The sequence below is a fragment of the Ascaphus truei genome, chromosome 6, assembly GCF_040206685.1.
Source record: "Ascaphus truei isolate aAscTru1 chromosome 6, aAscTru1.hap1, whole genome shotgun sequence".
NCBI classification, from domain to species: domain Eukaryota; kingdom Metazoa; phylum Chordata; class Amphibia; order Anura; family Ascaphidae; genus Ascaphus; species Ascaphus truei.
In genome coordinates, this window is record NC_134488.1 from 38,694,573 (window position 1) to 38,708,335 (window position 13,763).

The 13,763-nt window shown below is 41.5% G+C and overlaps 1 protein-coding gene across 1 annotated transcript; it reads right to left on the reverse strand.

Annotated features, from left to right (window-relative positions):
* Positions 1-901: 901 nt before the first annotated feature.
* LOC142496924 (uncharacterized) lies at positions 902-7,360 on the reverse strand. Its single transcript, XM_075604026.1, has 5 exons — positions 7,113-7,360; positions 6,031-6,229; positions 3,995-4,050; positions 2,904-3,083; positions 902-2,197 (listed from the first exon to the last, which is right to left on the reverse strand). The coding sequence occupies exons 1-5, from the start codon at positions 7,294-7,296 to the stop codon at positions 2,082-2,084; spliced, it is 735 nt and encodes a 244-aa protein (XP_075460141.1). The 5' UTR covers positions 7,297-7,360; the 3' UTR covers positions 902-2,081.
* Between the last annotated feature and the right edge of the window lie 6,403 nt (positions 7,361-13,763).

A 13,763-nucleotide genomic window follows, 5' to 3' on the forward strand; every position in this document is an offset into this window, starting at 1 on the left:
GATTTTACCAGATGGGGATCCAGGAAAAACGAGACAGCACACAGTCAGGGAAATCCAAAGCTGTTGTATTCAAGACAAATACATAGGCACTGCATCCAACGTTTCGGTCATCTGAATGTGACCTTCCTCAGGGATGTGCACGTCCCTGAGGAAGGTCACATTCAGATGACCGAAACGTTGGATGCAGTGCCTATGTATTTGTCTTGAATACAACAGCTTTGGATTTCCCTGACTGTGTGCTGTCTCATTTTTCCTGGATCCCCATCTGGTAAAATCTATCTGTGTATGTGCATATATGGGATAAGCATCAGTGGATTATCTGTTTACAGTGTGCCAACTGCTCTCTATTTTTTTTTTAATATATATATATATATATATATATATATATATATATATATCAAATATTCCTGTATGCTCATTTGCATGTCTTAGGCAGGTCTGCAACCCCGCCTTTCACCATTATCACCCAGCACACAGCACTTCCACTGCAGCAAGGGATTCTGGGAAATGACAGATTGTATATATATATATATATATATATATATATATATATATATATATATATATATATATATATATATATATACATATACAAATAGACAATACTGTTCTGTGGCTAACTAAATGCTTTAATTTGTACGAGCTTTTCGAAATACACTAATCTCTTCTTTCGGCGATGTTACAATGGATAAAGTAAGGTTTTTACTTAAAAACAGTGCGTCCTGGAATGTATCAGACTGAAGCCTATCCCTCCCCCTGTGCAGTATGCTAATTATGACTTATGGTTTTTTTACACACAAACCATTGATATATATAAATGTTTAACATTTATAGACGTTGTTTATTACTTTGAGTTTTAAAGAATGTAAAAAAATGAACACACAAAAATTAGAGTCTCATAGAAAATGTAATTTTTTTAATTAAGTTCTCATCCAGCAAAAGAGGGTAAATGAGCCAAACAATAACACTTCCAAAAATGAAAGCATTCCAGGTGACCCACAAGTCATAAGTAAACACAGAAATTAGTACAATTAAAAAACTTAAAATTAAAAATCATATAAAGTCCCACAAAGTCTTAGATTTAAGAAAAAAGGAGGTGCTGCTTTCTCACCAAAGAGAATGAAACCCCTAATACTCAACAACACGCACACACACACACACACACATACACACACACTACAGATTTGTTTACACAGGATTTCATTTTTTATATTAAAATAAATATTACTGTACAATATTTAGTGAGTGTAACTAGGGGCCGAAGATCAAGAGAAGCTAGATCAATATAACTGTCTTGCTATTACTTCTTATAAGGCTTTTAGTGATCAAACCTGGAAAACATACGCTTCCATTTTTCACACTAAAGTCCCCATACATAATAAGAGCAGATGCACTATAAGAACTGCCTATGTACACCTGTAAATGTAACACATACAATCCATTATTACTTGTATTAAATTCAACCAAAATGCTTCTATCTTGACACATTGTATTTTTGTCTTGTTATATCTAACATACATACTGTAGAACAGTTCCTAGAAACAACAAACTAACCGACCGTGGCTGAGACACATACTGTAGCATAAGAACATGTTACCTATCTGGGACAATATGTTTGCTCTGGGTATAATATTCATTGTCTGTGCTGCCGTAGCATTTATAGAACAATTTGACACATTGAGAATAACTTTTTAGTGTTCATGCGGTTATCTTGGTCAGTTTAATTTCCTGAGATGAACGACTTTCCTCAAGTTCCACAGAGGTGACACAAGGATTTGAACTGGGTACACACAAAGGAAGGATTTTTTTTTACCACTTTTCTATTCCTTCTCTGAAGTAGGTTTCAGATAGGGTAATAGTATGGCATCATATTTCATACAGGATAACGTAATATTCTAGTGCAAATTATCTACAATATAAAATATAATTGTATGTTATGTCAGAGTTTTGTTTTTTTTAAGTATAATTTATCTTCTTCCACCGGAGGCGAAATGGAAAACCTTTGCATGTGTGGCATAATTTGATTATGTCCATACAAATCTCTCAATTGATCCACTGGGGCAAATGTTGAGTTTTCCGTTTTATGATAACAATTTGCTGCTGATAAGAAGCAGGCCGAGGGTCTGGATCAGAGCCAGGAACACATAGCCAGGCTGTTTCACAGAACCTGTGCTTTTCAAGGTCGTAGCTTTGATTGCTGCGGAAATAAAAAACAATTAGAGAAAAGTTAGTGTTGCTTTGATTGAAATAGAAATTGACAGTACAGTATATGGAGGACACTTTATCTTCGTGTGTGTCTACTTATTTTACTGTAACTCCTCAGACATCATCTCTGTATTTATGGTTTTCTAAGTCCATTCTATACTTTATTTTGAAAATCCTTCACTGTTTTTATCTCCTGGGAGTGTGTAAAGTGCGATCCCTTTTATCTCACAAAACATTTTGCTGCAAAAGTTACGTAGCAATGTACTTCACTACTTTAACCAAAAGTAATCAAAAAGCAGAGATTTGAACTTTCTGGTTTATTTTTCCTAATAGGTACTTGAGATAGGGGGGGGGGGGGGAGGGTTGTCAAGCCAGTGTTTCTTTCCTTCTAGTCCCCATTATAAGTGGGTTAGTAAGAAAGGTTCTGCTCAACACATATTGGACCATATTTAAAGTGTTACTGCATAAGACATCATGACCCCATTTAAGCAAACAAGCCATAAAAGGCCATATATAAGAAGCTGTTACTGCATGAGACACCTCACCGTCCACTCAGTTAATAAGCTGTACGGGATATTGTCTTATGGAGAACCACCACAGAATCATGGCCAATAATGGCAGCATGCAATAGGCCTCTAAATTTCTGCAGACATCTATTGGAAAGAAAGAATAATTTTATAAGTAGAGTTATAACTAACCTGTGGTTTGATTGGCTGGAGCAACTGGGGTTTGTTTGGCTGGAGCAACTGTGGTTTGATTGGTTGGAGCAACTTTGGTTTGATTGGTTAGAGCAACTGTGGTTTGATTGGTTGGAGCAACTGTGGTTTGATTGGTTGGAGCAACTGTGGTTTGATTGGTTGGAGGAACTGTGGCTGCAGCTGAAATAAACAAAAAATGTTAGCATTGCTTTATTTGAAATAGAAATTCACAGAAAATTAGGTGCTTTAGTGCTATTACTCTGCCCGTGTCACTGTAACCCCAACACTATTATCTCATCTCAGATGTTTTGCTTTTCATGTGTCCATGCTAAACTTTCTGTTGGGAAATCTCTCTGTGTATTTATCTCCTGGGAATGGTTAAAGGGACAATGCCTCATATATCACAAAATCATTTAGCTATCAAGTTATTTAGCAATGTGATTGGTTACTTTAACACAACGTAAACTTGAACAAGGCAGAGATTTTACGGTTCTGTTTCTTTTTCTTAATGGGCACACTAAATAGCAATTGTCAATCCAGAGATTCTTTTACTTCTATTCCACCATGTAAGAGGGCTAGTAACGATGGGTCTACACCTCTCATAGGACCATATTTAAATGTATTACTGCATAGGACGCCTTTGGAGTTGGCAGACACCTTACAGTCCCATTCAACAGAAAGAAAAGAGTAAATAAAAGAATAAAGGGCCATATTTAATAAGCAGTTACTGCATAAGACACTTCACAGACGGGTTCCCTTTAATTTACTAAGCTGTACTGGAAGAAGCACCATTTACTGTAGTAATATGGCCCATAATAGTATCACAGTAGCAATAATAATAATGTTATTATTGATCCTCCTCATTTATTGTATGTGATCAACTGATTTTATCAGGATATTCCTGTCCCTTAATTAAATTAATTAAACTTTACCAACATAGTCTTCCGTTTTGCAACTTGTGTTGTATGGCATCTTATATGGTCCATTGTAATACCTTATTGTTAGCACTATTATAGCACTACTTAGTATTATATGGGACTTTATGTCAAAGTAAAAGGAAATCATGATCAGCACATTAAGAGTTAACTCACCTGCATTCAGCTCTTTAGAATTCTTGTATGTGACATTGTCAGTGACGATATAAGCGCTGAAATAAAAAAGAATACATTGGAATTAGTTGACATATATTTTTTGTTAGAAATCCAACATTTTGGAAATCTTGAAGTTTATAATGTTCCATATAATGGCCTCAAGCAGAGCAGCCCGAGCTGTAAAAACCTTACAGAACAACCAGAGTAGAATTGATACTTTTAGCTCCTCCAGTAATAATGGTGTTAAATGGGCTAATAACAGCGATATTCACAGATGTACTGTATAAAGCGTTAGAAACCTTCCAGGTCTCTTCTTGGTGCGAGTACTGCATGTGTAACTTCACTTCAGTAAAGATAAAGAAGAGAGACTTCTTCTGAAGCTCTGTACACATTACAGTATGGCTGTGAAATGAGCCACCACATTTCTGGAAGACTTCACTGGGTCACGTTTATAGTCTATGAGCCAAAAATATATTACAGATAGATGGTTATGGTTCCTACGGGTTAATGTGAATCGGTGAATGGACCATATGGTGTCTTGTAGCGCTGTTAAGGTGTCTTATGGCATAACCAAGCTTTCTAAGTGTGACTCAGAATAGAGAGCAGCTCTAGCAAGTGATCTTTAATACTTTATTTAAAAGAAAACATTGTTTTGGGGATTTTACTAACTATTGATGCTGGTTACGGGAATTAAAAGTGACACTGTACCGTGTAAAGTGTGACATTTGACTATGGTTTGGATAACCATCTTGGTTCATTAAAATGTATCACAACATACAATACGACCAATCTGCCCTTCTTCAGGGCTAGGAAAGTAAAACTTTGCACTAGCTCTGGTTAGTAAGGCAGAAATGGGTGGGATGTACAGATGCAGCAACGAGTATCCGAACACTTGCCTGGGAAAATCTGGGGTAATACCCCAGTAATGCTGCAACATTTCTGTGACATTTCTGCAAACAGACTAATGGCCCATCGGATTAACACAGCGGGGGTCCCTGCAGTCCCATTCTGTTTGAATGGGACTTCCAGGGACCCCCGCTGTGTTAATCTGATGGGCCATTAGTCTGTCTGCAGAAATGTCACAGAAATGTTGCAGCATTACTGGGGTATTACCCCAGATTTTCCCAGGCAAGTGTTCGGATACTCATGGCTGCATCAGTATCAATGCAAAGAAAATATTGTTCCTTAGCTTTGTGAGAGGCAGCATTCGATAGGCGAAAATTACATGTACTGTATATGAGTGAAGATTAACTGCTGGTCATATATAGGTTTTGTTTTTAGACTGTATATGTCTGTATATTATAATTGAGAGATATGATTTAATCATACATTTTTATATGTCTAGATTTTGGTTATCCTATTGATTTCTTTATTTTTACTATTGCTTGCCAGGCTATTGTGCTCGCACATCGTACTTTTTTTCTTTATTTATATACTAACATAGACAAGAAAGGACAGATGGAAATGCATATGATGATACATCCTATAATAATGTATGCTTCATGTAACTCCCCCCTAACTCCTCCTACTAATACTCCACAAACCGCAAGCTGATGCATATGGGACGAATTTGGAACAAATTACTTTGCAATCTGCACTATAATGTAAAGGCGCTTCTCCGTGCCAGATAAGCTTTTTGTCCCATGTATGGAGCAGATCTTTTCTCCAGCGCTGGGAATGTGACCTCCCAGCAAATTGAGTAGGGGCCTGAGTGCCATTTTTACTCCAATCTCCTACAGGGTATTTATAGAGATGAGGGTGAGTTAAGTAAGATCTTGCACAGGTAAGATGCCCACCCAGTTCATTTCCCTTTCATCCTTAATCTTCAGAAAGAAAGGGTAGGTAAATTAAATATTTGGTTGGCATAAAATCTTATCACTGTGGTAATATTCGGCCCCAATATGGTCATTAAATCCTAGTGATATTCTGTGTTATAACAGGATACATTGTGCTATCTGGGAGAACAGTGCCACGCCCCATGTCCATATAGCCTGTATGACTCTTCTGCTGATACTTACAAAGAACATGACACTTACTTTATTACAACTTTAGCCATTTGATTTGGTGAACTCCAGTTTGCAACCAGAGGGCCATTTGCTTGGAATGGATCCTGGAACACGGGGTTTCCTGTACAGTTAGAGTTTGAGTTTGCTCCTGCTGACCAAGTTCCCACATTGGAAGAGTTCCATACAGCCTGCAGAACGACTGTAACATTTCCACTTCCAGTGACCGTCACTGCAAATTGTATCACAAAAAGTAATTAGCCATTGATCAGTCAAGTTGTACAAGGCAGGAGCGCCTGACCCAAGCACTTTACAATGTTATGTTTGGTGCATGAGAAAGAAAGGTGCTTAAAGTTACCCTCAGGCTTAAAAATGGGGAACCACTTTACTTAATGTGTTGTGGCCCAGCGGGTTAAAAGGGTTAATGCTTGTGCATCGCCCATCTAATGTTAGGAGAATTAAATCAGAGAATAATGAGGCATTGTCTTGTGCTTGGAGCACACATGAAGGGGTTAATGAAAGATCTGCCAACATTATAATATATTATTGTATAGAAATACAATGCAACCCCAGAGGGCATGGAAAGTATTGGAATTTCTGACATTCTATACTTAACAAAACAACATATTACTCTTTAATATTCTTTTTAATATGAATTCTCTCTCTCCCTCTCCCCCTCTCATCTGCTATACAATGTATTAATGTTCTATCGTATCAAATAGAAGACATACACATGCCAGATATTAGGATAACTGCAGCAAATCCCACGAGAGATATTGGACAGTGTAAAATAATCACCCAGCAACAATTGTGTGTGCGATATAAAGGTTTCCCTCTTCCCAGGTGTTGTTCTATATAATTGATGGGGCAGCCCTTGCCAGATCTGCCATATTGATTCTAGTTTTCTTCAAGCCTCTATAAAACCCAGTAGAGACCTTTTTAATGATTAAATGAAACCACCATAGGCACGGTATTGATTTTGCCAAATCGAAGCGTATGGAAAACATCAACAATCAACTCCCTCACCGCCAATGCGTTGCAGGACCACGTGACAGTGCAGACCGGGTGAAATCCCGTCAGCAACTTGTTCGGAAGGACAAATTAGATCAACTCACCTGTGTATGTTTGATTGGCATTAAACGTAGTGGATGAGACATTCAGTGTAAAATTGCTGTTCTCATTGTAGTTGCCATTCAGAATAGTGCAGTTGAAATCAGCAGCTGCAGTGCTGTGTATGAAGACAGGTGAGACCATCAGACCAAGGAGCAGAAGGAACGCAGTGGATGCTGTGAGTGCCATTGTGATGGGAAGCTTTGTCCTGAGAAGTTAGTTACCAGTGACCCGTTCACTGAGGCACATGCTGCTTATATACAGTATCCAGCTGGTTCAATGCAAATCTTCAAGGGCAGGGCTGAGAAGGTATTGCATTTTATTCTTGCATACTTCCTCATGCCAGAGGGCTAAGAGGGCTAGAAAAAAAAGTGATACTGTGACTGATTTAGGGAAACTCGGAAAATATGACTTATATGAACCCTTCTGCTGCTACATATTGTTTGTGTGTGTATAATATATATTTGTCTGAATATATTGATTACTTTTTGCAACCCATAGTCTGCCAGTTTATGACATCTCATAGACACGATCCATTTAGTACAACTGACAAAGAACATTATGTGGGAATAGATGTGTACTGTATGTGGGCTACATGTGTATGATGTTCAAGCCCTATATACAAGTATCAATCATAAGCTAAGTAAAGAAGCAATTGAATATTTCCTGATCATATATGGTCTTTTAGCTTTAAGCATAGAGATTTGATCATGAAAGGAAGGCGTGTGGAGGCTGGGAAGTGACCCGCGTGAAGCGGGTGCTTTCCCTGGCAATGGAGGACGGGCCGTGAGGCATACGTAGGGGTGTCACGGAGCTGGTTCGCCCTCATCGGGCGAACCTCTCACGTGACCGGCCTGTCGCGCCAAGAAATCAGTTTCAACTGATTTCTTGCGCAATGCGTGCCCGCTTCCGCGCGCATGCGCCCGCATGCCGCATGGACGCGATCATTGCCTTAAGGCTGAGTCCCTGCTGGCACTGAGCAGGCGGTGCTTGCCGCTTTTAGTTAAACAAATGTAATTGGGCAAGTCCCCGTTCACGCGGTGCGCGCTTGTGAGTGGACACACAAGCTCATCCGCGCTCGGTGCTTACATAAACAAACAAATCTGACTTTCTAGCATGTTCAATGCCCCTTCCCCCCCGTGCGCACGTAAATGTGAGGACAACCGGCGCTCATGCTTGGAGCATTCTCTAAGCATGAGCGCGCTCAGCGCCAGCGGGGACTCAGCCTAAGGCAGTCTGAATGCTCAGCGTTCGGATGCCTCTGCACAGTCTGCGGCACCATGGCCCCAGCCTAAGTATTTCTCTGACTGACTTATTTGTGATGGATAAAAAAACAGTCACACTTTTAAGAGGTGTGGTACCCTTTAGTATGGGTCCTTGGAGCTCCTCACTGCTCTCCCAGACCCTGTCTACTCCCACCTGCTGTTACTTCGGTATTTCTTGGAGGAGACACAGTGGATTTCCAATTGGCCTGTGGAATTACTGAGCTGGTAGAGTCTCCACTTTACTGGATACCCAACTTGCAAAGTTTAATCCATACACATTTCATGACAGTGTGACTTCATCAGGGTGAATGACATGATTACCAGGGTCTGAGTCTTTTATATTCCCAACAATTGGCCTAATTGTTCATTTAACCTGAACAGAATAATTGAACAGCTGTTACGTACAAATAATTCTTACATAAGAGATCTTACAGTAGATCACAACTTTACCCCCGCAAAACATGGACAGGTTACAGTTACCCTCAAAATATCATCAGCATCGGTCAAGGCGTTTGGCCTGTGGAGAGAGAACACACGAACAAAAACACAAACACACAACAAAAAGGTCACAAGTCTTGTAGAAGTCTTAACTGGCTCACTCACTCGCTCAGTCATCCAATAAAGCATCAGTTCTGTTAGTTTTTTTTAAAATTGTAATTGACCAGGGGGCCTGTGGGACTGATCCACGGTTCCACAGCAGCGTAGGCTGCTGCTTTAAGAAGATTAGACTGTAACTGTTTTGGGGACGTGATTCAGAAATGTCTATTTAAGAATGGAGTTTACAAGTGGTTAAATGGCCCTATCGTCTGAAACGTGATCATGCTGTTCTCATTGATCAGAGCTCACAAGTACAAACTAGAAGTGTGCAAATAAATTCAAAAGTGGTTCCAACATTTTTTCCGCAAACGTTTTGTTTCCCCAAATTCGCTCCCACAGCGGATGTTTACACTGAAAATGCTGTTTTGCAAAGCCTTTTTAACCTCGCTCCAGGAATAGGGCTTTTACTCTTGCTCTCATCTCTCCTTTCCAGCAAAAGCCCGATTTCTGGGTCTGAATAATAATTATAATAGCAAGTTCTTGTATAGCGCTGCTAGTTTTACATAGCGCTTTACAGAGACATTTTACAGGCACAGGTCCCTGCCCCATGGAGCTTACAATCTATATTTTTTGGTGCCTGAGGCACAGGGAGATGAATTGACTTGCTGAAGGTCACAAGGAGCTGACACCAGGAATTGAACCAGGTTCCCCAGCTCGAAACACGGTGCCAGTCAGTGTCTTTACTCACTGAGTTAACAGAAAAGAAATCTGCATGCAGTTGAAATCTGCATGCAGTTGAAATCTGCATGCAGTTGGAAGCTGCAGATTGTGAACTCTGCTCAAGCTAAGGAGGGAATCTAATCCAAACAATTGCTAGGGGAGGGTGGTGCTCACAGGGAGTGTACACAGAGTGAATATAAAGAAAGAAAGAATCCCTTTAATGTGGCACTAGAGAGGTTCACCCTAATTAAAACTTAAATTTTATTATACCTGATTAAAATAAATTGTTTGGAATAACCACATACAAAAAACAAACATACAATGATATTAAAAGACGGAGAGGTGTGATAGGGTGTTTAGTGGAGGTATGATTATATATAAATACCTCTCTAATTAATACTTAGTAGACCCTATAGTAAGGGTGATTGCTATACTAAATAGGTATAGATATATATCAGACCCCTAAACCAAAGCAATGGAAGGAGGTAAAGGCAGGTGAATATGCTTAACTGTTGGATGTAAGGCTGAGTATATTGCTGGCTGAGTTGAAGCAGCCACTACTCACTGCACATGGTGTAACTACATACACTGTTGTAAGCTCTATTGTGACAGGTCTAGTGTGAGGCCAGCCACATTCACTGCAGATATATAATAGATCAACCTAGGGTCTGAGTGCTCTTGCTGCCCACGAACGCAGTCTACGAAGCACTCAGACAGTATATAACACACACCTCACCGATGACGTCGGCTCAGAGTTTAACTAACATCCAGAGAGAAATGTTACGCTGATATTCTCTCATTTGAATTAAAAGAGCCTAGTTCATCTACATCGGTACAACGTATAATCTTCTTTACTATATTCAAAATAAGAAATACACCTTGAAACTAGCAATTTACATTTTTCAGTGACATTAAAATCTCTAGATTTCCTTGTAGATAACAAAAAAATGTAACGTGAGAGTCCTGGGGAAATTTTCGTTGTCAGGCGTGTTCTATTTTGAGAATGTTTCATGGTTCTGCCTGTATCTACAATGCACCTGTAATTTGACTGTAGGAAAGGCATGTGCCTTAGTTCAGAAACCCCCCCAGGGCTATAAGATCGCTTTTGCAATATTGTGGGTGAGGCTGACAGGGAATATGATGTGCTCTGTTTTGCAACACAACCAGAAACACATTTTCTACATATTGTGTATACTTTTTCAGGAATGTCACCATTCCAGAATTAAGGAATGGTGTTTTATTGGAAAAGTAATTTCTTAATTGAGTGAGACTCCACTGAAGTCTGGGACCACCGATGGGAGTGAAACGAGCTTCAGAGTAGCGAGACGGGCTCCAGACCATTGAGGCTGGCCCCGGAACAGTGAGGCTGGCCCCAGAACAGTGAGGCTGGCTACAGAGCAACGAGGCTGGCTGTTGAACAGCAAGGCTGTCTGTAGAACAGCAAGGCTGGCTCCAGAACAGCAAGGCTGGCTCCAGAGCAGCGAGGCTGACTGTTGAACAGCTTGGCTGGCTGTAGAACAGCAAGGCTGGCTCCAGAACAGCGAGACTGGCCCCAGAACAGCGAGGCTGGCCCCAGAACAGCGAGGCTGGCTCCAGAACAGCGAGGCTGGCTCCAGAACAGCGAGACTGGCCCCAGAACAGCGAGGCTGGCCCCAGAACAGCGAGGCTGGCTCCAGAACAGCGAGGCTGGCTCCAGAACAGCGAGGCTAGCTCCAGAACAGCGAGGATGGCTGCAGAACAGCGAGTCTGGCTCCAGAAAAGCGAGGCTGGCTGCAGAACAGTGAGGCTGGCCCCAGAACAGCGAGGCTGGCTCCAGAACAGCGAGGCTGGCTCCAGAAAAGAGATTTGATGAGGAGAGATGGAGCACTACAGGAAAAAACTGCTAGAGAGTGTGTTCCCAATAAAAAGGTTTATTGGATCAGAGCATAGCACACAAAAAATGAGCCCTGGGGCCCCCACCAACGCGTTTCGAGCTTGCGCTCTTTCTCAAGGTGCATACCCTCTGGAAAATCCCCTTACCTGATATAGGTTCATTTTCCCGCCTTTCCTCGCCACGCAGAGTACTCTACCCAGCGCGACGGCGCGACTCATGGGGCGTCATGGCAACATGGCGCGCTCCTTGTGACGCTACTGAGCGACGGGTTAGTGGCGAGGAAAGGCGGGAAAATGAACCTATATCAGGTAAGGGGATTTGCCAGAGGGTATGCACCTTGAGAAAGAGCGCAAGCTCGAAACGCGTTGGTGGGGGCCCCAGGGCTCATTTTTTGTGTGCTATGCTCTGATCCAATAAACCTTTTTATTGGGAACACACTCTCTAGCAGTTTTTTCCTGTAGTGCTCCATCTCTCCTCATCAAACCTCTGAATATCCTGGAGAACAGGCAGCACACGTCCATGGAAGAAAAGACCCACAGAAGACCCATCTAACAGTGAGTGATTTGCTCCTTTTACACCACAGTAATCCTATTCAATGTATGAGACTGGACACAAGCAAGTGTGAGTATTCATCAATCAAGGGATGTTGCTCTTCCAGCTTATTGATGCAATGGAAGTGGTGTGATGCTTTAAAGGGTTATTAATCGTGGGACACTTCAAGGATTTGGAATTATGTCTTCATATACATTATCCAGCAAATGGTCAGGTCTGTGTTAGAGCACTATACAGTGTTGTTTACTCCAGAAAAGAGAGGCTGGCTCCAGAACAGCGAGGCTGGCTGCAGAACAGTGAGGCTGGCCCCAAAACAGCGAGGCTGGCCCCAGAACAGCGAGGCTTACCCCAGAACAGCGAGGCTGGTACCAGAAAAGTGACACTGACCCAAGAGCAGCGAGTCTGGCCCTGGAAGAGTGCAGATAAGCGTGGGACTAGGCTGCAGGCTCTGCGCTTAAGTAAAAAGTTTATTTTTTTAAATGTATGAAACCAAGGGGGAAAAAAAGCAAGAGAGGGAAAGATTGTATTGTATTGTATTGTATGTCTTTATTTATATAGCGCCATTAATGTACATAGCGCTTCACAGTAGTAATACATGGGGTAATCAAATAAATAACAGATAATATAAATAACAGATCATGGGAATAAGTGTTTTAGACATAAAAGTAACATTTCGGAAGAGGAGTCCCTGCCCCGAGGAGCTTACAGTCTAATTGGTAGGTAGAACGTACAGAGACAGTAGGAGGGAGTTCTGGTAAGTGCGTCTGCAGGGGGCCAAGCTTTATGTATCGTGTTCAGAATATCCACAGTGCTATTCATATGCTTCTTTAAGCAAGTGTGTCTTAAGGTGGGTCTTAAAGGTGGATAGAGAGGGTGCTAGTCGGGTACTGAGGGGAAGGGCATTCCAGAGGTGTGGGGCAGAAAGTGAGAAAGGTTTAAGGCGGGAGAGGGCTTTAGATACAAAGGGGTTAGAAAGAAGACATCCTTGAGAAGAACGCAAGAGTCTGGATGGTGCATAACGAGAAATTAGGGATGAGATGTAAGGAGGGGCAGAAGAGTGTAAAGCTTTAAAAGTGAGGAGAAGAATGGAATGTGAGATGCGGGATTTGATCGGAAGCCAGGAGAGGGATTTCATGAGGGGAGATGCTGAGACAGATCTAGGAAAGAGTAGAGTGATTCTGGGCTACTGGGTGAATGATTGTAGTTCCAACAGTAATGTGGAAAGAGGTAGTAGGGCCAGGTTTGGGAGGAAGTATGAGGAGCTCTGTTTTAGCCATGTTGAGTTTAAGGCGGCGGAGGGCCATCCAGGATGATATAGCAGAGAGACATTCAGAAACTTTGGTTTGTACAGCAGGTGTAAGGACAGGTGTTGAAAAGTATATTTGTGTGTCGTCGGCATAGAGGTGATAATTAAACCCAAAAGATGTTATTATGTCACCTAGAGAGAGTATGTACAGAGAAAAGAGAAGAGGTCCCAGGACAGAGCCCTGGGGTACCCCCACAGAGAGATCAATAGAGGAGGAGGAGGTGTTAGCAGAAGAGACACTGAAAGTACGATGGGAGAGGTAGGATGAGATTCAGGATAGAGCTTTGTTCCGAATACCTAGAGTATGGCGAATGTGAAGGAGAAGAAGGTGGTCCACGGTGTCAAATGCTGCAGAGAGGTCGAGTAATATGAGCAGAGTGTAATGACCTCTGTCTTTGGCAGC